Source organism: Alternaria arborescens, assembly GCF_004154835.1.
Source record: "Alternaria arborescens strain FERA 675 chromosome Unknown contig_18, whole genome shotgun sequence".
Taxonomy (NCBI): domain Eukaryota; kingdom Fungi; phylum Ascomycota; class Dothideomycetes; order Pleosporales; family Pleosporaceae; genus Alternaria; species Alternaria arborescens.
Genome location: NW_021167873.1, coordinates 170,626 through 194,149, shown reverse-complemented (window position 1 = coordinate 194,149; position 23,524 = coordinate 170,626). Strand labels below are relative to the sequence as shown.

General features: G+C 51.2%; 10 protein-coding genes across 10 annotated transcripts; 5 read left to right on the top strand and 5 right to left on the bottom strand.

Moving 5' to 3' along the window:
• Nucleotides 1–424: 424 nt before the first annotated feature.
• AA0111_g7741 (hypothetical protein) lies at nucleotides 425–3,759 on the bottom strand (the record flags this gene model as incomplete). The annotated part of the gene is made up of 2 exons (XM_028654112.1): nucleotides 425–706; nucleotides 757–3,759. 2 exons carry the CDS (start codon nucleotides 3,757–3,759, stop codon nucleotides 425–427), a joined length of 3,285 nt encoding a protein of 1,094 aa, XP_028504691.1.
• A 661-nt stretch (nucleotides 3,760–4,420) lies between these two features.
• On the top strand, nucleotides 4,421–5,263 carry AA0111_g7740 (hypothetical protein; the record flags this gene model as incomplete). Its single annotated transcript, XM_028654111.1, has 3 exons — nucleotides 4,421–4,569; nucleotides 4,631–5,161; nucleotides 5,212–5,263. The coding sequence occupies 3 exons, from the start codon at nucleotides 4,421–4,423 to the stop codon at nucleotides 5,261–5,263; spliced, it is 732 nt and encodes a 243-aa protein (XP_028504690.1).
• A 351-nt stretch (nucleotides 5,264–5,614) lies between these two features.
• AA0111_g7739 (hypothetical protein) lies at nucleotides 5,615–6,111 on the bottom strand (the record flags this gene model as incomplete). The annotated part of the gene is made up of 3 exons (XM_028654109.1): nucleotides 5,615–5,962; nucleotides 6,014–6,055; nucleotides 6,109–6,111. 3 exons carry the CDS (start codon nucleotides 6,109–6,111, stop codon nucleotides 5,615–5,617), a joined length of 393 nt encoding a protein of 130 aa, XP_028504558.1.
• Nucleotides 6,112–6,693: 582 nt separating this feature from the next.
• Nucleotides 6,694–8,475, top strand: AA0111_g7738 (Uracil-regulated protein 1; the record flags this gene model as incomplete). Its single annotated transcript, XM_028654108.1, has 5 exons — nucleotides 6,694–7,141; nucleotides 7,194–7,604; nucleotides 7,657–8,283; nucleotides 8,338–8,408; nucleotides 8,470–8,475. The coding sequence occupies 5 exons, from the start codon at nucleotides 6,694–6,696 to the stop codon at nucleotides 8,473–8,475; spliced, it is 1,563 nt and encodes a 520-aa protein (XP_028504559.1).
• A 3,554-nt stretch (nucleotides 8,476–12,029) lies between these two features.
• AA0111_g7737 (hypothetical protein) lies at nucleotides 12,030–12,538 on the top strand (the record flags this gene model as incomplete). Its single annotated transcript, XM_028654107.1, has 2 exons — nucleotides 12,030–12,390; nucleotides 12,447–12,538. 2 exons carry the CDS (start codon nucleotides 12,030–12,032, stop codon nucleotides 12,536–12,538), a joined length of 453 nt encoding a protein of 150 aa, XP_028504553.1.
• A 1,084-nt stretch (nucleotides 12,539–13,622) lies between these two features.
• On the top strand, nucleotides 13,623–14,499 carry AA0111_g7736 (40S ribosomal protein; the record flags this gene model as incomplete). Its single annotated transcript, XM_028654106.1, has 3 exons — nucleotides 13,623–13,744; nucleotides 13,804–14,305; nucleotides 14,356–14,499. The coding sequence occupies 3 exons, from the start codon at nucleotides 13,623–13,625 to the stop codon at nucleotides 14,497–14,499; spliced, it is 768 nt and encodes a 255-aa protein (XP_028504554.1).
• Nucleotides 14,500–16,169: 1,670 nt separating this feature from the next.
• On the bottom strand, nucleotides 16,170–18,210 carry AA0111_g7735 (hypothetical protein; the record flags this gene model as incomplete). The annotated part of the gene is made up of 2 exons (XM_028654105.1): nucleotides 16,170–17,796; nucleotides 17,843–18,210. The coding sequence occupies 2 exons, from the start codon at nucleotides 18,208–18,210 to the stop codon at nucleotides 16,170–16,172; spliced, it is 1,995 nt and encodes a 664-aa protein (XP_028504551.1).
• A 698-nt stretch (nucleotides 18,211–18,908) lies between these two features.
• AA0111_g7734 (Inosine triphosphate pyrophosphatase) lies at nucleotides 18,909–19,827 on the top strand (the record flags this gene model as incomplete). The annotated part of the gene is made up of 4 exons (XM_028654104.1): nucleotides 18,909–19,091; nucleotides 19,214–19,287; nucleotides 19,429–19,610; nucleotides 19,691–19,827. 4 exons carry the CDS (start codon nucleotides 18,909–18,911, stop codon nucleotides 19,825–19,827), a joined length of 576 nt encoding a protein of 191 aa, XP_028504552.1.
• A 167-nt stretch (nucleotides 19,828–19,994) lies between these two features.
• On the bottom strand, nucleotides 19,995–20,597 carry AA0111_g7733 (hypothetical protein; the record flags this gene model as incomplete). The annotated part of the gene is made up of 1 exon (XM_028654103.1): nucleotides 19,995–20,597. One exon carries the CDS (start codon nucleotides 20,595–20,597, stop codon nucleotides 19,995–19,997), a length of 603 nt encoding a protein of 200 aa, XP_028504610.1.
• A 1,003-nt stretch (nucleotides 20,598–21,600) lies between these two features.
• On the bottom strand, nucleotides 21,601–23,093 carry AA0111_g7732 (putative nucleosome assembly protein; the record flags this gene model as incomplete). Its single annotated transcript, XM_028654102.1, has 5 exons — nucleotides 21,601–21,651; nucleotides 21,703–22,016; nucleotides 22,067–22,777; nucleotides 22,860–22,939; nucleotides 23,047–23,093. The coding sequence occupies 5 exons, from the start codon at nucleotides 23,091–23,093 to the stop codon at nucleotides 21,601–21,603; spliced, it is 1,203 nt and encodes a 400-aa protein (XP_028504557.1).
• Between the last annotated feature and the right edge of the window lie 431 nt (nucleotides 23,094–23,524).

Here is a 23,524-nt window from a genome sequence, read left to right as displayed (position 1 = left end):
AGCCTTTACTGCCTACGCGATGGGATACGAGCGTAAAACAGTGACGGATAGACGATATTTATCTCGATTAGTGTCATTTCGTATACCGTTAATGCAATCGCTGCCGGAACTTCCTAAGCCTACAAAGCCTCAATGCACGACCGTACTATCCATCTTTTCTTCCAAAGTGCTAGGGTATCGTGATCTTCAAGACAATACAAGTGAATCGTTCCCAGTGATGACTGCATATCGTAATTCAGGGTATCATGCCATAGTCGCCAGAGATCAAACCAGTAAGAAGCCCGCCATGACGGAGGGCACAAGTCTTTGCCTGATAGCAAACACTCTGAGAATAATTCAAGTAGAGATTGGGTACATGGGTCAATGTTGAACCAATGCCCAAGCTTGCACCCTAAAGTCAAGCTTCCATCAATCCGCAAGATTATCAAACACCCGCATTCTGCAGCTTTTCCACGACGAGCATGAGGCGCGCGGTATAGGTTTGCAAGGCCTCTTGACCCTCTGCTCCATCAAAGTCTTCCTTCTGATCAACGTGCTGATGCACACGAACAAAGTCTTTGATGCTATCAACCAGCGTATCGAGTTGCTTGTTCGGTAGCAGCATCCGGACTTTTGTCCTTATGATTTCGTTGAGACTCAGGTTACCAATAAGGACACCAAGATACCCGGTGGCCACACCAGAGCGAGATTCTTCCACAGAAGCAGCCTGTGAAGTAGTTAGCATCGCTGAACCATCACCGTGTAAAAAGAACATACTTGAGAAGCACGCTTCAGTCCGTCCAGGAAGATTTCGACCAATGTGTCAGTCTCATCAGCGACGTTCAGCCTCATCTGATCACTCAACTCTGCAAGATTGATGGCGGCACCCAAACTCAAAATCAAACTATCCAAGATCTCTGTTCGCTCCTCTAGTGCCAAATCTGTGTTGATTGAACGAAACTTTTCAACAATGGATTGCATGAGTGGCTGGACAAAGGCCTTCGTTGAAAATGGCTGGCATGCTTTTGGTTTATTGTTGGTCAGATTCATGCAGAGCTTAACGGCAAGCATGGTCGATGCTGCAGCATCAGGCTGAAAGAACCTAGGCATGAACTTCGCAATCTGTTGAAGCACACCAGTTGACCAAGTAGCTTGTATTTGTCTCGTAGCTGAGGTCGACTCCAGTATCGAAAGTACCATCTCCAGTGTCGCATCGTCTTCTGGCGCTGCATTGTTCGACTCCGACCGATTGTTCGAAGCTGAAGCAATCTCAACAATCTGAGATATCATTGTTTGGTTGAGAAGCATATCGGCGTTGCCAGCCTTCCGCAGCCCAATAATGAGCAACTCAATGGCTTTCAACGCCACTAGCTGTGGTGATACCTTCTCTGTTACTGTGGGCGACCAGATATAGGATTGCTGGACCAAGGCGCGAAATGAAAAGACCGACTCTTTCGCGATCTTTGACAGGTTTGTCTTCCGATCTTTTGCAATCTCCTTGATGTCTGCACCGTTTCCAGCAAGTTTGATTAGGTTGGCGAGACTCCCAGTCTCATAGAGCTGGCCCAGGACAGAATAGGCAGGGTTGGTACGCAAGACGAAGACAGTTGCGACAGCAGCGACAAAGTCGAAGACGATCTCGCAGCTGACAGAGATGTTCTGGAAGAACTGGTGGGCAAGAGCTGAGTCGAGAAGCTGATCGCAAAACTTCTCGTCCGCCATCTTGGTGCATAGATCAATCATGGCACTCCGTCGTATGTTTTTACTGGTGGTGGCGGACGTCTCTTCAATCATCATCTCCGCTTCATGATGGAGGACCGCGTTGCGGCCCCGAGTCCTAAGCTCATGCACCTGCTGAGCCTGCTGAGCCTGTGCTTGGCTGTTCTCTGCGTCACTCTCAGATACAGATCTAGTCTCCCTTTGGGACTGCGACCCAAAGCCGTCGTCCAAATCCATCGATATAAGTAAATCATCTTCCGGGTTGTCTTCCCTCAGATATGACCGTGCCATGGCGTAAGTAAGTTTTGGGCGCACACCAAATCCAGATGTGTTTTGTGATGTCTGAGAGTCAAGCTTGCCCTGATTGTCCACGTCCATGTTGTCGGGATGCGTACTTGAGAGATGGGCTTCTCCGGAATTTTGCAAAGGTTTCCCCGCAGTCCAAGAATGATTTGAGCTTACTTCCGAGTCGTCTCCAACCTGGCTGCTACCTTCTTCATCGCCATCTGAGCTGGGCTCTGATGGTTTGAGGGTGTCGATGAGTCTAGTCTTACGAGCCTTAGCACTATGTGTGACATCAGATTTTGACCTAGCTAAGCTGCCGATGAGTGATCTTGGCTTGCGATCCGTCAACTGTAAATTGGAGAAGTTTGGCATGGGCGTAGTCGAGGATGAGGAGTCGCTTAGCAAACCACCAAAAAGGTCCTTTTGTCGCGGTGTTATCGAGCCTGGCATGGAGGCTTTCGACTGACGAACAGGCGTAGTCAAAGGATCTGGTATGTCATACATAGTCTCATCTTCTAACTCGGCAACTTCAAAGACTTCCTTAACAGGAGATGGCTTCGATGGTTGGCGGCCGGGAATCATGCCGTTGAGCATAGCCGGAGAGGATTGACCCTTGGTAATCGTTCGCGACGCTAACACAGGTACAGTACGCTGCCTTGTCTTTGTCGGTTTGTTGATTGTTGGCGCCGGTGGCTGCACTTTCTGAGTCGAGCTTGTGATGGGCCGGTTCGATGACCCATGTCCCGGTGAAGCGCCATCTTCGTTCTTTTGGTACTTCCGACTCCGCTGAGGCACCGACTGTTCAGGCTTCTGGTGCAATATTGGTCGATTTACGGTGGCAGTGGAAGAAGCGGACCCTTGGCGCTTGCGTTTTTTGGAGGCATTGGAATCGTCAGACTCGACCGTATCCTTGTGAGATGCTTCAGAAGTTGTTTTGAACTTTTTGGCAGCCTCTTTTGGTCCTCTCGATTGAGCTTGGCGTGAGATCTTTTTGACTGTTGGTGGTGCCTCTTCGTCCGACATTGGAACGTCGAATACGGCCAGATCGTCCACTGGTTTGGCTGGCGCCTTCCCTAACGCTTTCTTCGCGGGTAGTGCCGGTGCTGTCCTTGCAGTCTTCTGAACCTTGACCTGTGATGACGCAACCGTCGCTGCCTCGGAAGGTGCTTTCGCCTTGACCACCGGCCTGTGTGATAACTTGTGGTCTTGTGTGGTCTGTTTCGGTGCTTGTACGAGCTTAGGCGTTTTTTCGCGTATTGTTCGAGGAACGGCCGGATTGGAGGATGAAGGCAGCGACGATTGTACGGGCTTTGGAATATGCGCGGGCGTAGTAAGCTTCTTCCTCTTCACAGCGATAGGCTTTGCGTCATCGGGCTTGCGCAACGGCTGTGCGGCTCTCGCTGGCTTCTTGGATTCTTTGAGAGAATCATCTTTGGAGGAAGCTGTAGCTTCTAAGTCCACTTCGGGTATGCGACGCTTCGGTATTATTTTCTTCGTAGGCTTCGGACGCGACAAGAATTCGTCTTCAGAGGGCACGTCGAAGATGTCGAGTCCGTCGGTCTTTGCGCGCGCAATTTCGGAACCAGATCCACCATTCAATTCGCTTCCAGCTTTGTTCAGCGAGCGGTTTGAGGCTGCCGTATGTTTCTGCGGCCGCTCTGGCGATGGAGGCGCATCGTCGTTGGAATCGGGTAGAGGTGGCGGGAGGGCGGAGTGACGCGACGCTTTGCCATAAACCCTCTTGCGACGGTCGTTAGAGGTGAAATTGGCGAACATGGTCGTGGCCATGTTTGTGAGAAGATGTGTTGTGGCGACGCTGCACAAGGTGACTTAGACGCGCATCTCGCAGGTAGCAGTACCTGGGTGAACCGTGGGTGATGTCTCGGCAATCACTATTCACGCTCACATTGCACGAGCCGACGCGTTAATTCACCGCAAACATCACCTCATTGCAACGACATCATCACCATCACGGTCAAACGCTCAAAGCGGAGGTTTGCATGGTGGCTGGTGATCGAAGCAGGGACCCGAACGCAAGGCACGCTAAACAGCGGGGCAAGGGTTCCTCCTTCCCAAACAGAGTGAAGGACTTCGCCGACGGTCACGAGCCTAGACTGTTACTCCACCTACGCTTCAGCTCCTCTTTCTTGTCTCTTATCTAGAGGTCATATCTGTTAATAAAAGTCCCCTCTATCGTTTGGTTTTACTCTTGAACCGACCCCATTCTCGCTACCCCACCAATATCAAATTACCTTCCAACACCACAAATCTTTAGTCCCATATTCAACCTCAGGTGAGCCCTTTTCAGCACACATCAGTTCTCATGGCAACTTCCGTGCAAACCCTGTCCATGGATTTGTGACATGTCTTTAGATTTGAACATGGCAAAAATTCGAATGAATGACCAGCTGACTGTAATCAGCTTCTTACCTCAAACATGTCTTCCGACTCTCAACCTCCCTCAGAATGCTTGGGACCTGAATATCGTCCCGCGGCCCTGAAGCCAACAGCTACCGTCTCAACTCCTCTCAAACAGAAGAATGTCCATATTCTACCCCAGTCCCCTCAGTTGATAGCATTGCTCACGTAAGAGCCCCATAAACCATGGTCACTACCATAAAAGGGTAATTGACTAACAAGATCAAAGCATGATACGAGATCGCAACACTGGCCGCGCAGACTTTATCTTCTACAGCAACCGCATTATCCGTCTGCTTGTGGAGGAAGGCCTCAACCACCTGCCAACAGAGTCGCAGGAGATCACTACCCCTGTAGGCCGCACCTACTCTGGTGTCAAGTTCGAAGGCAAGATCTGTGGTGTCTCGATCATGCGTGCGGGAGAGTCCATGGAGCAAGGATTGAGGGACTGCTGTAGAAGTGTACGCATTGGAAAGATCTTGATCCAGAGGGATGAGGAGACCAGCAAGCCGAAACTGTACTACGACAAGCTACCCGAAGACATCAGCGATAGGTGGGTCTTGTTGCTGGATCCCATGCTGGCCACTGGTGGTTCAGCACTTATGGCTATTGATGTGCTCAAGTCGCGGGGCGTACCAGAGGAGCACATCCTATTCCTCAACCTCATTGCCAGTCCAGAAGGCGCGCAGAACCTTGCGGATAAGTTTCCCAAGGTGAGGGTAGTTACCGCATTTGTTGATGCGGGTTTGGACGAGAAGAAGTAAGCTGCCCTTACCCAATCTGAGTATCCGTTGCTAACAAGACGTCTAGCTATATCGTCCCTGGGCTGGGCGACTTTGGCGACCGATTCTACACAATGTAAGAGTAGTCAACAACATGTCCGATTCATCAAGCGCATTTGTTGGGCGTAGAGCGGCTCGGTTTTGCTTGAGCATGGTAGCATAAGGCTGTTAAGACGAAGATGCATGATTTCGAGCAATTTGGGAGCCTCTGATGTGCAAGCTTCATTACAAATTTCTATAGATCTTGCTCAGCTAACCGTGAACACGTCTCAGCCTGATGCTGACGATAATGAAACGCCATTGTGAATCTGTGGATCTTTTTGGTATCCTAAACGCCGTGCAAGCCGTGGCCCCTTCCCATGTTCCCATGTGTTATACAAGGCCCTAAGCCTTCGTGTCCTGCTGCTCCTTCGCTCCTGCCGACAGGCGACTTAGTCTGCGTACTCACCCTCGGCATCAGGCTCGTCGTGTTCGATGAAGCCGCCGTCGCCATCATCATCTTCTTGGTTGTGTGCCGTCGGCATTCTGCCCATGCGATTCGTACTCCGCGCGGTATCGACATTGCCCTTGGCTGCCTGCTTCGCAACCGCGTCACAGGCATCAATCCAGTCGGCATACACGTCGACGGGCGCACTGAGGTAGTTGATGTTTGTCTGGAAAGTCTGGCCGCAGACCTTGCACTGCAGGTTGCCGACACCTGACTTCTTTTCGATGGAGACGCTGACGGACTTTTCGTGGTTGCAGAAGAGGCATTGGAACGTGGTTGGGAGTTTCTCCTTCTGCAAGGTTGTTAGTCAGCGAAACCTCTAGAGACATGGGGTATGGCGTGCCTTCTTGGGGCCTTGAGGCTTGCTGGAGGATTTGCGCTTGCCCTGTCATTGCCATTAGTTTGCGAATGCGATAGGTGAAGCCGGAGAAGACATGCCATTTTCTCGTCGTCTCTCGAGTCGCCGAATGTAGAAGGTGTGTGAATACGTGGCTATTATCTAGCGACTGCGGTGTGGATATCGAGGCGCGGATTCGATGACTGTCGCGCTCTGGTCGTGTGCAGTGACGCGAAATCGCGAGTTTGGGGTGAATGCGTCTCGAGTCTCGCGTGGTTCCGACCGCCAAGATCCCTGTCGCTTCCCTTGCAGCTGCCGCATACGTCGATAGCCGATAAGCGTCCCCGCTCCTATCAGCGCTCTCTCCGAGCCTCATGCACGTGTATAGTCAGCTGTCCTGTGGTGCTGGCACCGCCGGCGAGCTCCTAATATCTGACCACATTGCTCTTTCTCTTCCTTTCTTCTCCTCTCTTCTCTGGATCTTCCTGGTCCCCTTTGATATCTGTTCAAAGTTGCATTTGTGCCTCTCCTTGCTACCTACGTCCACATCATCGTGTGTTTGTCCCACCATCGGCACTCACCGGTCTTTGTTTCACGTCCCGACACGAACCTGGCAATCACAATTGCTATTTCCCTCAAGACCCGAGAGCTTGCACTGCTTTGTATCAAGATTAACTATAGCAAACATGTCTTCTGAAAGCACTACCAGCGATGTTGTCCTTAAGGAGATCCTCGAAGGGCTCAAGGCCCTTCGATCGGAGAACTCCGTACTGGCAGCTTCAGTTGACAAAATCAACGGCCGTGTGAACATGCTGGCAGGCATCAAGCAAATCAAGGATGAGGCAGCAGATGCAGCTGCTAGTGGAAAGCTAGACGGTGAGAAGGCCAATGGTGTCGAACCAGAAGAGTCCAAGTCCGTAGAAGCTGTTAGCGAGCAGTATGAGCAGCCACCTTCAGATGCTGATGCTCAACCACGTCGCACGAGTGTATCCAAGATTTCAAAGATCATCTTGACTTCATATCCTGGTCAAGCTGGTGTCGACCCGTTGCCCATGCAATGGGGTGCCAAGGACCCTGCTGTTCGTGGCCCTGTCGTTGTTTCAAGACATGCGAACACTATCCGAAGACGCAACGGTATGTAAAGAAGAAATGCGTTAGAAATTGGCTTATCGCTAACGTATCTCAGCTATCGGTGCTCACGGTGGCTCGTACTCCATCTACAATGCTCTGGCCGTAGCAAGCAAGAACCTCGACATCACTCACAAGCCAGACTTCACTAACACCGAGCCTGCTGCAAAGATCGGTCCTTTCCCGCAATGGAGTGATCCAAAGAAGATCGTGGCCATGGATCCATATGGACATCTTGCACCATGGCTGTACAAGGAGACCATGGACAAGGATGATGTGGAGATCAGACCTACGATTGCCATTACCAGAGCGCACATGAAGGTGCCAGAACTTGAGGAGAGCGTACGAAAAGGCAGGCTTGTTCCCGACGGTAAGATTTGCATAAACGAGACAGGTGAAGTTGCCGTCACCAAGGTTGCAGTTGAGCCTGTATGGTACTTGCCTGGTGTTGCTGAGCGCTTCAATATTGGTAAGTCGTATCATCGCGGAGTCTTTTCTACCCTGACTAATGGACCCAAAAGATGAGGGAACTCTTCGCCGGACACTTTTCGAAGAGACTGGTGGCTCTTATCCTGAGCTCATCACCCGTCACGACATCAAGCTCTTCCTTCCTCCCATTGGCGGTATGACTGTCTACATCTTCGGTGACCCAGCAAAGATGTCCGATCCCAGCGCAAAGCTCGCTCTCCGCATCCACGACGAATGCAACGGAAGTGACGTATTCGGATCTGACATCTGCACATGCCGTCCTTACCTCACTTTCGGTATTGAAGAAGCAGTCAAGGAGGCCCAGAAGGGTGGTAGCGGTGTCGTCATCTACTTCCGCAAGGAGGGTCGTGCTCTTGGAGAGGTCACTAAATATCTCGTCTACAATGCCAGGAAGCGAGGCGAGGATCGTGCCAGCGAGTACTTCAAACGCACTGAGAACATCGCGGGTGTCAAAGACATGCGTTTCCAGGCTCTGATGCCCGATATCCTGCACTGGCTTGGTATCACCAAGATTGACAGAATGCTCAGCATGTCCAACATGAAGCACGATGCTATTGTTGAGCAAGGTATTCCAATCCATGAGCGCGTGCCTATTCCTGATGACATGATTCCGGCGGATAGCCGCGTTGAGATCGATGCCAAGATCCAAGCTGGTTACTGTAAGTTTTTATATACTCTCATACCCTTGTGCATTGCTAACATGGGACTTGCAGTCACAACCGGTCATGTCATGTCGATGGACGAGTTGGCAAACGTAAAGGGTCGTGGTTGGGATGATGTCGATGTAAGTGCAATCATGCGAACCTCATCTACGTGAACGAGTCGATACTAACTTCAATTTACAGCATTGAAGCACCAGTTCATCAATTGGAAAAAAGTGCTGTTTTGTAGAAGTCTACTCTAAGAAATGTGATGATAGTCAAGAAAATCGCGGCTCCAACCGTACAGCCAAAACACAAAATAAAGAACAAAGATCACACTGCTCTACCACCATTCATGCTTCCTGGTGCAAAATAGCAACCCAAAACCATGACTATTCATTGCTATCATCTACACCACTTTCATACGCAAACAGTAATCACCAGGCTTACGGTCAATCTACAACATACAAGCGAACAACACCTCCTTCCAACCAATCGCTTACTGTCAAGTCCCCTCAGCACACGTATCCACCTGAACATACGCACGCATATCGCGTTCCCATTGTCAAATCTCCCACCGTTCACCGCACACATCCCCCTCCCCCACCAAGACCCAGTATCCACCTCACCATTCCAGTCATACTCGCATCTGCACGTGAGAAAAGCCCACATCATCTCTGCATCTCTACAACACTAAGCCCAGTCTGCGCAAACGATCCCCTTACTAGCTATTGTGATCGCTGTCACTATACAAGCATGCCTGGTCCCTATCGCCCTTGTCCCCTGGTTTTTTTGACACCCGCGCGAAGCCCTACCCGCACCTACCGCGCATGGTCTCGTGTGACAGATACCGTATGCATGTAGAAGGCATTACGGTAGGATCAGGATCTACCGTCCGGTGTGTTACACGAGTTATGTGGATAAGCGTACGTAGAATCCAGGGTCTAGATGTCGGATTTTGTGGGTGGGCTGTGTGCACGTGTGAGTGGTGTAGGGAAAGTGGGGGAATAGGGTAGCTTGGTCGGTAGGGTAATGTGAGCGGAGCAAAGGACACCGATTGATTGCCGGGAGCGGCCCGCTAGCTATGAAGTTTGACCGCTGGTGTTGGTACACGTTTTTTTCTTCTTCTAGTTTACCATTATTGCAGACCGCTTCTTTGATTGTGCGAGGATGTGTTCACTTGTAAATGGATACATGTCCACTATGATGCCTTGGTATGTTTCAGGTTCTGGGAAATAGAGGTTTAATGTGGTGGATAATTTTGCTTTCGCCATGATGTCGCCGTAGTTCTGTTAGTTCATCGTGCAAGGTGGACCGGGAAGATTGTGTCCTTGTTTGCCCGAGTGTGGAAGGAAGAAATATGTGCCATTTGGTTGGTTGGTCAGTTGTAAGAAATAACAAAGTGGAGTGCGGTGCAGTCTGGATAGTGGCGGTAAACCCGTCACATTGTTGGCGACCGTTTCTGCGTTGCCGCAGTGACAAGCGCTTCTCTACTCGCTCGCTCGAGAAGGAGGAAGCTGCAATTACTCGGCATGGTGGTGAGCGGGGATATGTTTCAGTATTCGGGAGGGATCGGCAGCGAGATCTGCCATCGAAGCGTGTCTGGATTTGCGGAGAATTACTTGGGGCAAACATATCTGACCTGATGGTGTGGTGGTGAGGGGTCATGTTGAGGAGGGGCCCGGCATCGCCACGAAAACACCAACGCCTGGGAGTTCTCTTCGGAACATGGAAAACTAAGGTATGCGAACTTTGGTTGTAGTGGCTGATCGTACCCGGTCCGAAAAGAGTACATGGGAATCTATCGTCGATGAGGATGCGGAATTGCAAAGATGCTGTAAACGGCCGCGGCTATGACGGCGTGGAGGGGTACCCGCTTCCCGGGTTTGACATGCACGTCGGCATGGCTAACCACATCGCGTGTACACAATGACGGACTGGGCAGCACGGCATGATGCTAGACAACTTTCGGCTCCTGCATCTGCCTCTCAAATTGGACGGACAGGTGAACTGTTGCTCTGCCTATGGGATCTCTCGTGTATATACAAGAAGGGCCGCACTGTGCTTCTAAAGAGAGTTGGCATGGTCCCTTATCAGAGTTTTGTTGAACGTCCGGTGTTAGGCGACCAGCTGAGAAGGCATCGTTGGGATGAGGACTATCAAATCGGAGCGTTGCCCGCTCTTCATGGAAAGCATGGCAACATGTGAGAGCAGCTGACGCGGAGGTGGAGCGAGACGAGGTAACAATCGTTCCAGAACCAAGTCAGACATAAGCGTTGCCGACAGAGTTACGTTTTGTGGCATTCTAGTTGCAGAGTCAAAAGTGTGAGGGGTAGATCCGGGGATAGCAGGATGGCTCGAATTATCCCCAGAAAATACTCGCAATCGTTCACTATTGCATTGCCAACTCCCTCTGTTTTTTGCTACATGAGTGAATGATCAGTTGTGCAAGGGATATCACTCTGATTGCGACTGTCTCAAGTATTAATGATATATTGCGACTTGCGACCCCTCGTGTACCCCTAAGCGGTAGAATGTCGGGTACGCGTCTCCCCCTCAATGGCTATGCAACGGAGGGACTTTACCGATGTGACATCCACAACACGAGAGACCATTATCGAAGGGCTGTGGGTAATAGCGACCGGTGTCGAACGCGTTGGTGTCCTCGCGTGTCTTTATGCTCCAACCGGATCGCACGAAGGCGTTGGAAGGATGCCCTTGCAAGTGCAACGTTCTCGACTTTCAATGACAAGGGATTGTCATCTGCATTGCATGACACTGCATAAATAGAAACCTCAGCTGAGGCAATGTCGTCACCAGCAAAGTGGCCGATATGAATGAGGCTCATTGCAGGTCCGGTACCTGTCTCATTGTCGCACAAACCGCATGGTGGTCTGTAGAGGTGTCTGGAACTCGATAACAACTTAGGCTACGGATAAGCATACGTGTGCCCCTCGAACGTTCCTGATACACAACAAGGAAGGCTCGCCCAGTTTCCAGGGCGAGTAACAAGGCAGAGCTGGTTCTGTCATCACCGCGCAGCCATGACGGATGTTCATTGGGATGGCGGCTTGCATCCGCCGATGCCATGGTTTGAGGATGCGACGGCGCCGCTATGGCAGTGCACTCCCGCTCTTCCGGCGAGGCCTTGGATCGAGTTGCGCGATGCCAATCAGGAACGGCCGACACGAATGACCTGCCACACCGTAAGCGCACTCCAAGGCGAAATCGACCTTTCCGAATTGGCTACCCAGGTACAATGCCAGTGTCTGCTTCATCACAACAAAGTGTTTCAGGTCTGTCATCCGCCTCGTCGTCGGCGGTGGCCAACTCACACCTGCAGCAGCTCGCAGCAGACTACCAGACTAGAGAAATGGACGTGAGGTGGTCTTGTGTGCACCAGGGGCGAGTCAGGGCGAGTCAAAGCATGACAGCACACCTCCCTTGCAAACACACTAATTCTGAACGTCCACGTTTTCTGGCGGTACCCACTTCGGCATGCATAACTAGCCCAAAAAGCCAGCGATGTCGAGTGGGGAGCTCCGGGCTGCTGATGCACTTGGCGTCGACCAGGGTGCCTGGAACAGCCAGAGGCGTCACTATACATACGTGCATTCGGTAGTATGGGGTGAATAGCGTCTAGGCGATTTGGACACCATTATTATACTACCCTCCCGCTCACTCCGTCATTCTTCAATTCCCAAACCGCATTTAATTCTCCGACTTTGACATTCGCTCGTTGTCGATCGACGCACATCTTCGCCATGTCTAGCCACCCACGATACTACTTCTCACTACCTACCGAGGCGCCACAACGATCCCGCTCAGCAAGTCGGCGGCCACCTCTAACACCGTCAACTGTTTCTTCACCATGCCTCACGACACTCGTGCCTGTAACTTCTCGACGGGATTCTGGCACATCAACATCGGGCAGCCCGACCAAGGCCTCTATCCTCTTGGCTAAGGTTGCCTCATCGCCTACTACACCTCGAGGCGAGACGCCACCTGGAAGCCCAATGCTCACTCCACGGTCGAGGCTACAGTCAGAACCGGCCTATTCTTCTGAGAGGCCATCGATGTCCAGGACTGAAAGTGACCGCTACGTCAGGCAATACAGGCAGCAGGGTAAGCACTGAACCGGATCACTTGCTACGAAGCAGCACAAGCTAACATTCTTCTAGATGGCTACATCAGCTTTCCTGACTTTGAGAAGTTTTGCCAAAACCAGAATCCATATGGCGAGCAACATCAGCAATCTGATGTCAGGACATGAACAGACATGCATGAGTCTTTGATGTTATGCAACAAGGACTTGTCATTTCAACAACACCCACCAACCCCATCACCGCATCGCCAGCCAGGCTTACGCTCCTTACCATGAGTTGAAGTACCGTAATCTGGACCCAGAGCATCGCAAGTTGATAGTGTTCTATCTTCTGCTTGACTGGTAGTCCATCTGACTATCACCGCATCGTCTTTGCTGTCAGCAAGAGTGAGAATGAACAGGGATCAGATCAGCAGATCTATGTCACGACAGTAATATGTCGAGATGTAAAGAGGAGGGAAGAAATCATTGAGGATGGTGTGCGCGGGTATGTCTCGTCATGCTAGACGCAGCGATTCAGCTGCGGCCATGATCGCATTGTTGCCACATGGAGTGGAATGCTTGGCACTGCCTGGAGGACACCTGAGAATGAGTGCGACTCAAATTTGGATGGGGGCGCTAGCGTGTGCGAAGGGTAGTCTAGTCTGTTCGTTACAGCTGAAAGAACTGTAAAGGGATCTAGAGCCACTACAATGTAACCATATGTAAATTACTCAACGTGTCCGATTTAACCGAGATCTGCCGTGAACGATGTTGTTGGTCTCCATTGCATTACCAGGCATTTCTGGCGTGAAGTTGGTCGTGCCCCATGTGCTCTCCATACTATGGCGGCGACGACGACGACGACGACGACGACGACTATAATAGTGCTTCGTTGCCATGATGTAACTGCAGCACCTCTCTCTGCTGTGCCCTGTTCATTATTGTGATGAATAACATGCACGCACTTTACACGTTTACTTGCAAATTCGCAAGACGCAACTCCAGGATTTCCACATGCATCGCGACGCATAGGAGATCAAGCAGCTTAGCAGCCATGAAAGGACCCGTTCACTACGGATCTTCTAGATGATGTGCATTCGATTGGAGGTTGATGTTGCTGATCACCGCGCTCGATTTTGGGGCTTGGCACACGTGATGCGCTACTGGGCTCGCTTAACGGATTTTGAACACCACCAATTTGCGACTCTCAGCCTTTTGACATCGACAGCGACAACCACCCTCCCGACTACCGACAACAAGACTCGCAATCATGGCTGTCGGCAAGAACAAGCGTCTTTCAAAGGGAAAGAAGGGTCTCAAGAAGAAGACCGACACCTTCGCGAAGAAGGACTGGTACAACATCAAGGCCCCAGGAACTTTCGCCGTCCGAGAGTAAGAATTCCCGCTGCGCTGTACACGGGGACTCAATGCTTACTCTTCGCTCTTTGTAGTGTCGGAAAGACCCTCGTCAACCGTACCACCGGTCTCAAGAACGCCAACGACGCTCTGAAGGGCCGGATATTCGAGGTTTCGCTCGCCGATCTCCAGAAGGATGAGGACCACGCTTTCCGCAAGGTCAAGCTCCGCGTCGACGAGGTCCAGGGCAAGAACTGCCTGACCAACTTCCACGGTCTCGACTTCACCTCCGACAAGCTCCGCTCCCTCGTCCGCAAGTGGCAATCCCTCATCGAGGCCAACGTCGTTGTCAAGACCACCGACGACTACCTCCTCCGCCTCTTCTGCATTGCCTTCACCAAGCGACGACCGAACCAGGTCAAGAAGACCACATACGCCCAGTCGTCCCAGATCAGGGCCATCCGCAAGAAGATGGTTGAGATCATGGCCCGCGACGCCAGCTCATGCACCCTCGCCCAGCTTACCCAGAAGCTCATCCCCGAGGTCATCGGTCGCGAGATCGAGAAGGCCACCCAGGGCATCTACCCTCTCCAGAACGTATGTGGTCTACAGCACAACGGTGGATGACACAGGCTAACGTAATACAGGTACACGTACGAAAGGTCAAGCTCCTCAAGGCACCCAAGTTCGACCTTGGTGCCCTCCTCGGTCTCCACGGCGAGTCAAGCCAGGATGACTCTGGCCAGAAGGTTGAGCGTGAGTTCAAGGAGACCGTCCTTGAGCAGGTTTAAGGTCTTGTTGGATAGGCAAGGGGTTCTTGGGTCTTTTCAACTTTCCGCGGCATGATATCGGCATTCCAAAGGTGTTTGTGTTTACAAATGAAAGATAAACATGGCCCTTGATGCGATCCCGCGGCAGTGATGGCGTGCATGGGGTACGATCCGCATCTGGTGTTAACAGGTCATGCGGGAAAAGTATCATGGAAATGACATTGATGAGTTCCAAATTCATACCTACTGCCATGCGTTCTTGATCGTGTCTGTGGTATGGCGGTCCAATCCCGACGACTGGATTGCAGTCGTGACCATGCCTACATCGTGCGTTGTATGCTGCAGTCAACATTCGCGTATCGAGAATTCTATAGAGTTGAGGTGGAGCTATGGCACCCTTCGATCATGAAGATGGTGTTCTAGGAGCATTGTGAACATGCGAGAGTATAGTGGCATGGTACAAATTTGAAAAAAAAAGTTCGAAGTCAAGCCGAGGAATGCCTCGACAGATGAGATTCACACCACCACTATCCGCACAGTACTTTCATGCTTGTCCGCGAAAAGGTTACGTCCGTGATACAGTCAAAAAGTAATGCCTTCCGCCAGAATTGAACTGACGACCTCGTCATTACTAGTGACGCGCTCTACCACTGAGCTAGGAAGGCTGATTTGAAGCTGTTGTGCTTGTTGTTGGAAAATTGTTTAAAACATCAAAATATATAGTTATCCAAAGAACAGTTGGTGGTTAGTCCGAACGTTTGCCCTACAATCGTTCAGGTTCAGGGGTTGGAGCACTTCACTAGAACTAGCCAAAATCGGAGGTCATCTTCCGACAACGTCCTTCCAACGTCCAAACACCCATGCACAAAAGTCTCCGACTACGTCTTCAACCTCCGATGTACTACCTAGTCACCATCACGATCCCCAAGCTATAAACTTCGATCTGTACTCTAAACTCTGATAACAGAACACCAGGTCACCAACGCCCATTGCGGTCCTACTTCGTTCATAGCCCTGCGGTGTACAAATGCCAATGTGACAATCAATACATTATCGTGTACATCGAAGAGTCTCGACTCTGATGATCAGTTATGATGATGTGGCTTTGCGTTTTCTCTTTCGCGTGGAAGCGGGAAGACGATTCAAGTTTCAGCGTTGGTGGTGTGTTGGTGTTGAGCGGCACCTCACCGCTACTTTGACGAGGAGGAGACGTCAGCGCTTTCGCGAAGTAGCGATACCACGGTACGAAAGAATGGACATCGGGATCGATCGCAACTGTAGAAGGTACGAGGGATGTGATATGGGGATATGGGAGAGAGTTTAGCTTGAAGTTAAGTGGGTATATTGGGTGGAGAGGCTCGGCTTTGGGCTGGGGTGAATTGTAAGACTGGGTGGATCACGAACATGGGACAGAATGCGTTCTCATCGTCGATGGTGATGGTTTGTCCAATGTTGTTGTATCCTAGATGCTTGCTTGCTTGCGAGTACGTATATACAGCGGTCCGATTCATGTAGCTACCTTACCGGCCCGTGCCCCGGTCAAATAGTCGCGGACACATACTATCGCGGCTCCGCAACGTCTTCCATATAGTTCTCTCGATACCGCCAGCCGCATATCGCGCGGCTATTATGTACGTCCGTATGCTGGTCATGCATGCACGTTGGCTCCGGTGAAAGCCCCAGTCTTAACGCTAACCAATCCTCCGCACAACCTTGCTAGTAGGCAAACCCTCCCTTCTTCTGATCCTGACCCGGATATCCCCCTTGGGAACCCTTGTGACCGCTCCATCAACCGCTTTTGGAAACACCCACCTGGCCTCTTTCCTCTTAGCATCCTCTTTCTCCCGATTCGCTTCCTCTTTAGCAGCCTTTTGCTCCGCAGTAAGGGCCTCGGCACCAAACGACGCTTCATTACCTGCTTCTTGGATGTGATCGAAGAAGCTCTTCTTTGGCGCAGGCGCGATTTCCCAAAGTTGGGTGATACCTGATACGATAGAGATGATGAGATCAGTCTTGTAGGACTGAGAGCTATCGGCAGGCGATAAGACAGACGATGAGACGGGAGTGTTGAGAAAGCGGTTGGGGCGAAACGTTTCTGGGGAGGCATGAAATGCTGACGACGAGTTTATGAGTGATTGAGAGAGACCCATGTCGATATATGTACCCGTTTCTAGTTCCCATTGCTCCTTCCCACCAGGACCGTCCTCCTGTAGATGGAGTGGCTTCTCGACTCTGTATGTGCTGGCGGAACAGGTATGTAGACGTCGAGCTTCGTTGATGCATGAGCGAAGATAAGGTAGAGAACTTGAAGTCAGCGCTTCCTTCACTGAGCCGAAGCGAATTTCCGGTGGTGCCGGAAAAGATGGGTGTATTGATGGGGGTTGTACAGCTTGAGCCCAGGTCTTGGATTCTGATTTGATATTCTCGAGAGGTGACCCTTCTGGAGCCTTTACGTCTTGCGCGTTGGATGACGAGTAGATGTGAAGAACCGTCCAGAATACAAGTGGTATGACGTCTGAGTAGATACCATGTACTAGATGGAGACCGATCGAAGCTCGTAACTCGGCTGGTAGTTCATGTTTGGTGAATAGCTCGTTAAGCTTCATAAGGGGAGTGACTACGTCAGCGTCCGTGTCTTCCTCTCCGCTCACGCTCTCGTCATCGTCTGGTACCCTCCTTACTGGTGGATGTGTCAACTCTGTAAACAGATTTGCAAAGTTCTTCAGCAATCTCTTTCTTGCCAGAGCTGCTCCCGGCAAGCCCTGAACAGGCGTCAATCGCGGCAACCCGAGAGCGAGAGCCCAAAATCGTTCGTTGCAACTTGCCAGATCAGTAGCAAGCAGTTGATAAGACTCTGTAAACTGTGCTCCGACAATCGGGGGTAAAATAGCATTGCAACAAAATTCGTTGAGCAGTGTGAACAGATCACATTCGGCCTCAGAGGTGCCATCCGTAAGTTCCACGTTGGAGACGCGCTCCCATTGCATCTGGTCGACAATAGATGAGTTGAATGTGACGAAGTCCGGAAGCGATTCGGTTAATATGCGCAGCGATGCTTTGATCAATCCTTCCTCGGCCACACCTTTGTATAGCTCCGTTTCCACGACCTGATTGATTTCGTTCTGAATCTCAAGATAATGGCTCTCCATTACTTTCGGGAGGTTGAAAGTGTTTCGGAGAATAGCGAGTTGGCTGCTGTCTGGCAGCTCCAAACTATGCAAGTTCTTATAGATCTGGCCAAGCAAGGAATTTGAAAGTAGGATGTTGTGTTTGGTCCCAGCTGCCTTGTATGCCACTATGCTTGCAGTTGCAGAATCCCTATTGCCAGTCAGATCAACCCGACGGGCATTATCAACACGCTTACCGGACGCCGTTCAACCACTCCTCGCCTCCAAAAACAATGCTCCAAAGATGACGTACACCCGGGATCCAGTATGGCAGCGATTGTACCCGTCTCTTCCCATCTTGGCTTTTGACAACTTTTCCCGAACTTGATAGCAGCCTCGTAGGTAGTAACACGAAGACCGCCGAAATCGCAAACGTAGGTAATAGATCGAACCAGGAGAAGTCTTCTGGTATAGCTTTTTCAAGAGTTTGACCAAGACCAAAGTACCAAGCTAGAACAAGTATGAATGGACTGAATAGTGTGAGGTAACATAGTGGTAGAAATAACGTCCTTATAATGCCATTCGAGGCATATACGCTCAGGAACAGAGTCCTGAGGGAACCCATGTTGGCGGTGACAAAAGCAACGGTCTCCCCGCGCGTGCTCGGCGATCACTTTGTCCTGAGATGACGAAAGGGAAAATGCTCAGCTCTCGGTGCGTTCCGGAGAATAGCTGTAGAGGGTTTGTTGCGCGCGGTGAGGTCGTGAATAACAGTCGAATGATGTTCAGCCTCACGCCATGAGGCTCTTGCTCGGCGAGCTCGGGGGTTTGGAGCTGCGACCAGTCGGTAAGAACGGTCAAAACCGTTATGAAGGATTCAGGAACCTTGCAGGGTGTGATTTGATGCGGCTGAAAGTGATGTTCTGTAGGCCACGGTAACATTCAATGCACGCTAGGAGATGGATCCCTGCTCAGCTCGCTTATGAAAGGGCCTAAACATAGACCCCTCAGCCCTATCGCGGTACTGTGAGACGGAGATATTGCACATTGTGGTATTAGAAGAGTACTAAGCTATCAACCCTAAAAAGTACGTGCTTTCAGCCCTCGCGGTACACCAGTCTGTGATGTCAAGCGCCCTTTGTCAACCGAGACTGTCATTCAGACCGCTATCATTCTCATTGCGCCCTTCCCAACATGAAAACATCAATCCCACTCAGCAGCTTAACAAATCATATAAATCTCAACTAACGATCCCCATAGCACCAAGATTCATCAGAACGAACAATCAAAAATTCCGGAGCTACGCTCTCAACTACACTCATAATGTCACCCTCAAGCATTCCCACGGTCCTAAACTTCATAACGGGCAACAAGAACAAGCTCGCCGAAGTCCAAGCAATTCTTTCCGGTGTCATCGAGCTGCGGAATCAAAACGTCGATCTAGTCGAGATCCAAGGCACCGTTGAAGAAGTCACAAAAGACAAGGCACGGAGAGCAGCCGAAGCGGTAAGTAAAACAACAATCTAACCCACCTGGTGCTTTGGTATGGGAACACAGAATTCTCATGAAACGAAATCAGGAGTTGTACATCTAGGATTTTGTTGGTTGCTAACGGACCCATCGTTCAGATTCAAGGCCCTGTCCTAGTAGAAGACACATGTCTCTGCTTCAAAGCTATGAACGATCTTCCGGGACCGTATATGTATGTCGTCCTTCTCTTCAAATCCCTCCTCTTCTTCCTTTCCCTATCTTCTATCCCATTTTTTCCATTGGCACATCCTCTCAACTCCTCCCCAATAATTTCCCTTGAATAGCCGCCTCTCTAACACTCCTGATCCGCCAGTAAATGGTTCATGCTCTCCCTTGGCGCCCCCAACCTCCACAAAATGCTCTCCGGCTTTGACGACAAATCCGCCCAAGCCGTATGCACATTCGGATACTGCGAGGGACCAGGCCACGAAGCGATTCTCTTCCAAGGACGCACAGATGGCAAGTTGGTAGAAAGCCGGGGTCCAACTGTTTTCGGTAAGTGGCAGATCTTTTCAGTATTGTGTCGAAAGTGTGGGAGGGCTTGAGAAGGAGTACGAAGAGCTAACGATGTAAAGGTTGGGACTCGTGCTTCGAGTACGAAGGCCAGACGTATGCTGAGATGGAAAAGAGCGAGAAGAACAAAATTAGCCATCGGGCTAAGGCACTGGACAAGTTGAAGGAGTGGCTGGCGAGCAAGAAAACTGAGGCGTAGAAGAGCATTTTGATTGCTGTAACGCCTAGAGCACAAGAAGAGGGTTGAATTGATAGTCAACCTCACCAGAACTCTTTTAAGAAAAACATCGTCTTGGTATCATAACACATGCCATCGTATCACGTCGTACCTTTTTCCTCTCTCCCTCTAGATATTCCCAACTCGACCTACTCTTCCCCTTCCGCATTCTGCCTGTCTTTCCTCCACTGCTCAATCCATTGCTCCACTCGCTCCAAGTTGCCCTCGACGTCCTCGTTACTCTCACTCCTCAGCTCCACCACGATCTCTTCTTTATAGCTCTCCCTCGCCTCATCAAGCAGAACCTGCATGATTTCACTATCCATATTCTCCTCCAACTTCTTTCCCTTGTAGCCCCGCGCGGTGAGACGATCGTATAAAAGTGTGCTGTCGCAGCGCAGCACGATGACGAGGTCGATCCAGCGTTCGGGGAACAGGTCGCACGCGTGCCAGTCGAGGATATAGCCGCCTGTGCTGGCTAGGGGGAGGGATTCCAGGTGGTCGAGTAGCTGGATGAAACACACATTAGCCCGGAAAACCGTGATTGTTATAAGGATGTTACATACTTTGTCTTCGTCTACAATCCAACTCCCTGTCTCCTCATCTTTGCCCTCATGGAAGCCCTCGTCTTTGACAATCTGATTCACGGAGACGTGCTTGAATCCTGTCGCTTGCGCTAATTGCTCAGCGTGTGTTGTCTTTCCTACTCCGGGTGTACCCGTGATGACAATGTTTGGGTTCTGGCGCGCCATTTCCTCGTCGTCTCTCGTCGCAAAGTCGTGATCGGTCTCGGTCGCGTAGTTGGCAGGCTGTTGGGAGTTGTAGGCTTTCACAAGTCGTTATTTGTATGTGCCTTGCGATTGAAATCTATTGCCAAATACAGGTATATCCTGCAGGGTAATTGTGGTAGTACTTTGCGGGGTGAGGGTGGTAGGGTATTGTGTAGCGTTCAGGTGCTCAGTCGCGTCTGCTGCTGATCGCATTCCAGAATTATTTTTCGAGCGCCCGAACTTCACCCGGCACAACCCCCACTACCCCGCACTACTCATCCTGACATGGCCCCCAAGACAAAGCAAATGCACAACATCTGAAGTGTGACGGCGGGTGCAAGGATACCTATGTAACCACAGCATGTGTAACATCCTTCTAGAACGTATTGATAGTTGGTTGGGTATCCGGAATGAGGCGAGTGTTATCACACACTCCTGCCGAGGCAGATCAACATGCATCAACAGCATGAGCAAATTATACTGGCTCCTACCAAAAGTGAGGCTTCAAACTTTTCTTTTCATTGACCCGTAACATGCGCTCAAGACTACCTACGCCGTCTAAAATACCTCGTCAACATAAACATCCCTGAACCCAAGGAAAACATGCTGCAAAACCCCACCTAGACAACGCCGTAGATGCTAGCGATTGGTGGTTGTAAGAGCCCAGGAACCTGTTCGAGCAGATGTCTGGAGGGGTGAGAAGAAGTGGTGGGGGAGGGTAGAGAACTGAGTAGTTCTTAAGATATCTAGTCCAGAGGAAGCTCCAACCAACCATTGCCGAACGAACACCCCCGAACTCTTTTGATGCAGTATTACGCCGAGTAAGAAATCGTGAAGTGAAATATCGGACGTGGAGAGTCGTTTCAAAAAGACATCTCAGTGTGACAGAAGGCGGCTAGGAGGCTAGCTTGAACTGCACATGCCGCTTAGAACGACCTGGGGATATTGTGATCTTGGGAATGCGAGATTACTTTTCGTCGAGCATTTAGCTCTGCTTGCACTCAGCAGCCTCCTGCTTTGGTTTTGTGCCGTCGTTCTACAATCGTGTTAGTTGGTGTTTATTCAAACAGCGACTATAACTGCTTACCTCGTCATCTGATTCCTCCTCCTCGTCGCGGTCATCGCTGAGCTCATCCTCGTCCTCATCGTCTTCATCCTCAAACTCGCCCTCGTCAAAGTCCTCAATGTTCTCGTATTGAAGGGCCTCGCCGGTGAACCAGTCAATGGCGCGGGGGATGAGCTTCTCCTTGATGTCCTCACCGAGCTGGTAGTCGAGTTCGAGACGCTCCTCAATATCAGAGGTGGCATCATCGTCGTCTTGTGGGGGCTTGGGCGGGTCGAAGAAGTTGAAGAACGACTCTGTAGGCACGGTCTTCTTAACGACGCGGGTCTGCTTGGTGTCTGAAAGCTGTTAGTCTGCTATCACCTCGTGACGGCGATTGAAAACTCACTCTTGTTCCTCTGCTTCTTGCTCTCGATGCGGACAGTCAGGTCCTTGCCTGCCTTCCAGTCGACCTTGTCGCCCTCGGCGTGGTCATAGATGAAGTCACCTCCGTAGCCGTTCTCCTCCTGGTAGAAGTAGGTCTTGGTGATGGTCTTGTTGGTGAAGAATTCGTTGTCCTCGAATTCGAAGATGAGGCGGAAACCGGGGCGGTCGAGGTACTCCATGCGGATGTCGGTCAGGTGCTTCAGAGCAGCCTCGTCGCGGTCTGTGATCATCTCGGCGAGCGAGATCTGGTTCTTCATGGCGCTGAGCCAGAACTCTGGAATACCCTTGACATCCTTGCCCTCGTCCTTGTTGAGCTCAGGCTCGGGCTGGTCCTCGTCCTCGTCATCCTCATCTTGCTGCTCGCCGACCTTGACCTGGTCTTCTGAGGGCTCCTCGTTGCCGTTGACGATCTTGGCACGGGTCTGGTATAGCGGTGTGAACTTGGCGAAGTACTTCTTCTCCAGCTGCAGGACCTCCTCTTGGAACTCAGCCTCGAGCTTGGAGTGCTCCTTCTGGACGCCCTTGAGGCCGGCAACACGACGGCGGACCGAGGCTGGGAGTGACTCAATGTAGCCGCTCGAGCGGCCGACGAGCGAACCGAGCTTGTTCTGCATCATGGCGACGAGGGCGGGGTTGGCAGCGAACAGGCCGGCGGCGGTGCGCTCTAGTTCCTCTGTGCGAAAAATCGAGTTAGCGGTCAAGGCCTTGACGACGATACAAGGCGGGGTTGGAGGGGCAGGGAATTTGCGACATACCTTCCTTGATGGTGCCCACGCCGGGCTGCTGAGCGCGCGATGATATCGGGGCAGCATTTGCGGGTGTGTTCTGGGGGGTGCTGGCAGGGCGCACGTTAGAATGCGGTACGTCCATGATGGGGGGGCTTGTTGTGGTGGTGTTTTGGAGAGACAAAATTGTGTGGCGGAGGGTTGGGAAGCGACTTACGGGGCGGATATGGAATCCATCTTCTTATTGCGGATCGGCTCAGACATCTTGGCGAATGAGTGATGTCGGTCTGGCTGTGGCGAGATTGTTGGGCGAAAGGTGGATGTTGTGGGTGAGCCGCAGAATTGTTCGGCGGGTTGAGCGAGAAGGACAGGCGCTACGCAAGGTTGTTTTCGCCCCTCTCTATGGCTAGTTGCAGGCTAGTGGAAAATGCAACCGTAGGCTGGCAAACAGCAACACACTGGGACTGCGCGACCAGACGATAGACACTGCCCGTTGGATGGAGGCGGATACAATCAAGCCAGAGCGGCGGGCGAGGTGGTTTTTGTACCTTGACCGTCTTTTCGCAGCGACATGGCACGTGTGCCCTTGCTTGCATCTCTCCGACATCCAGCAAACGAGCGATTCAAGTTTATCTGGCGGCGATACCTCACTTGCTTGTGCGCGCAGTAGTCTACCACGTCGACTGCCCTGCCCT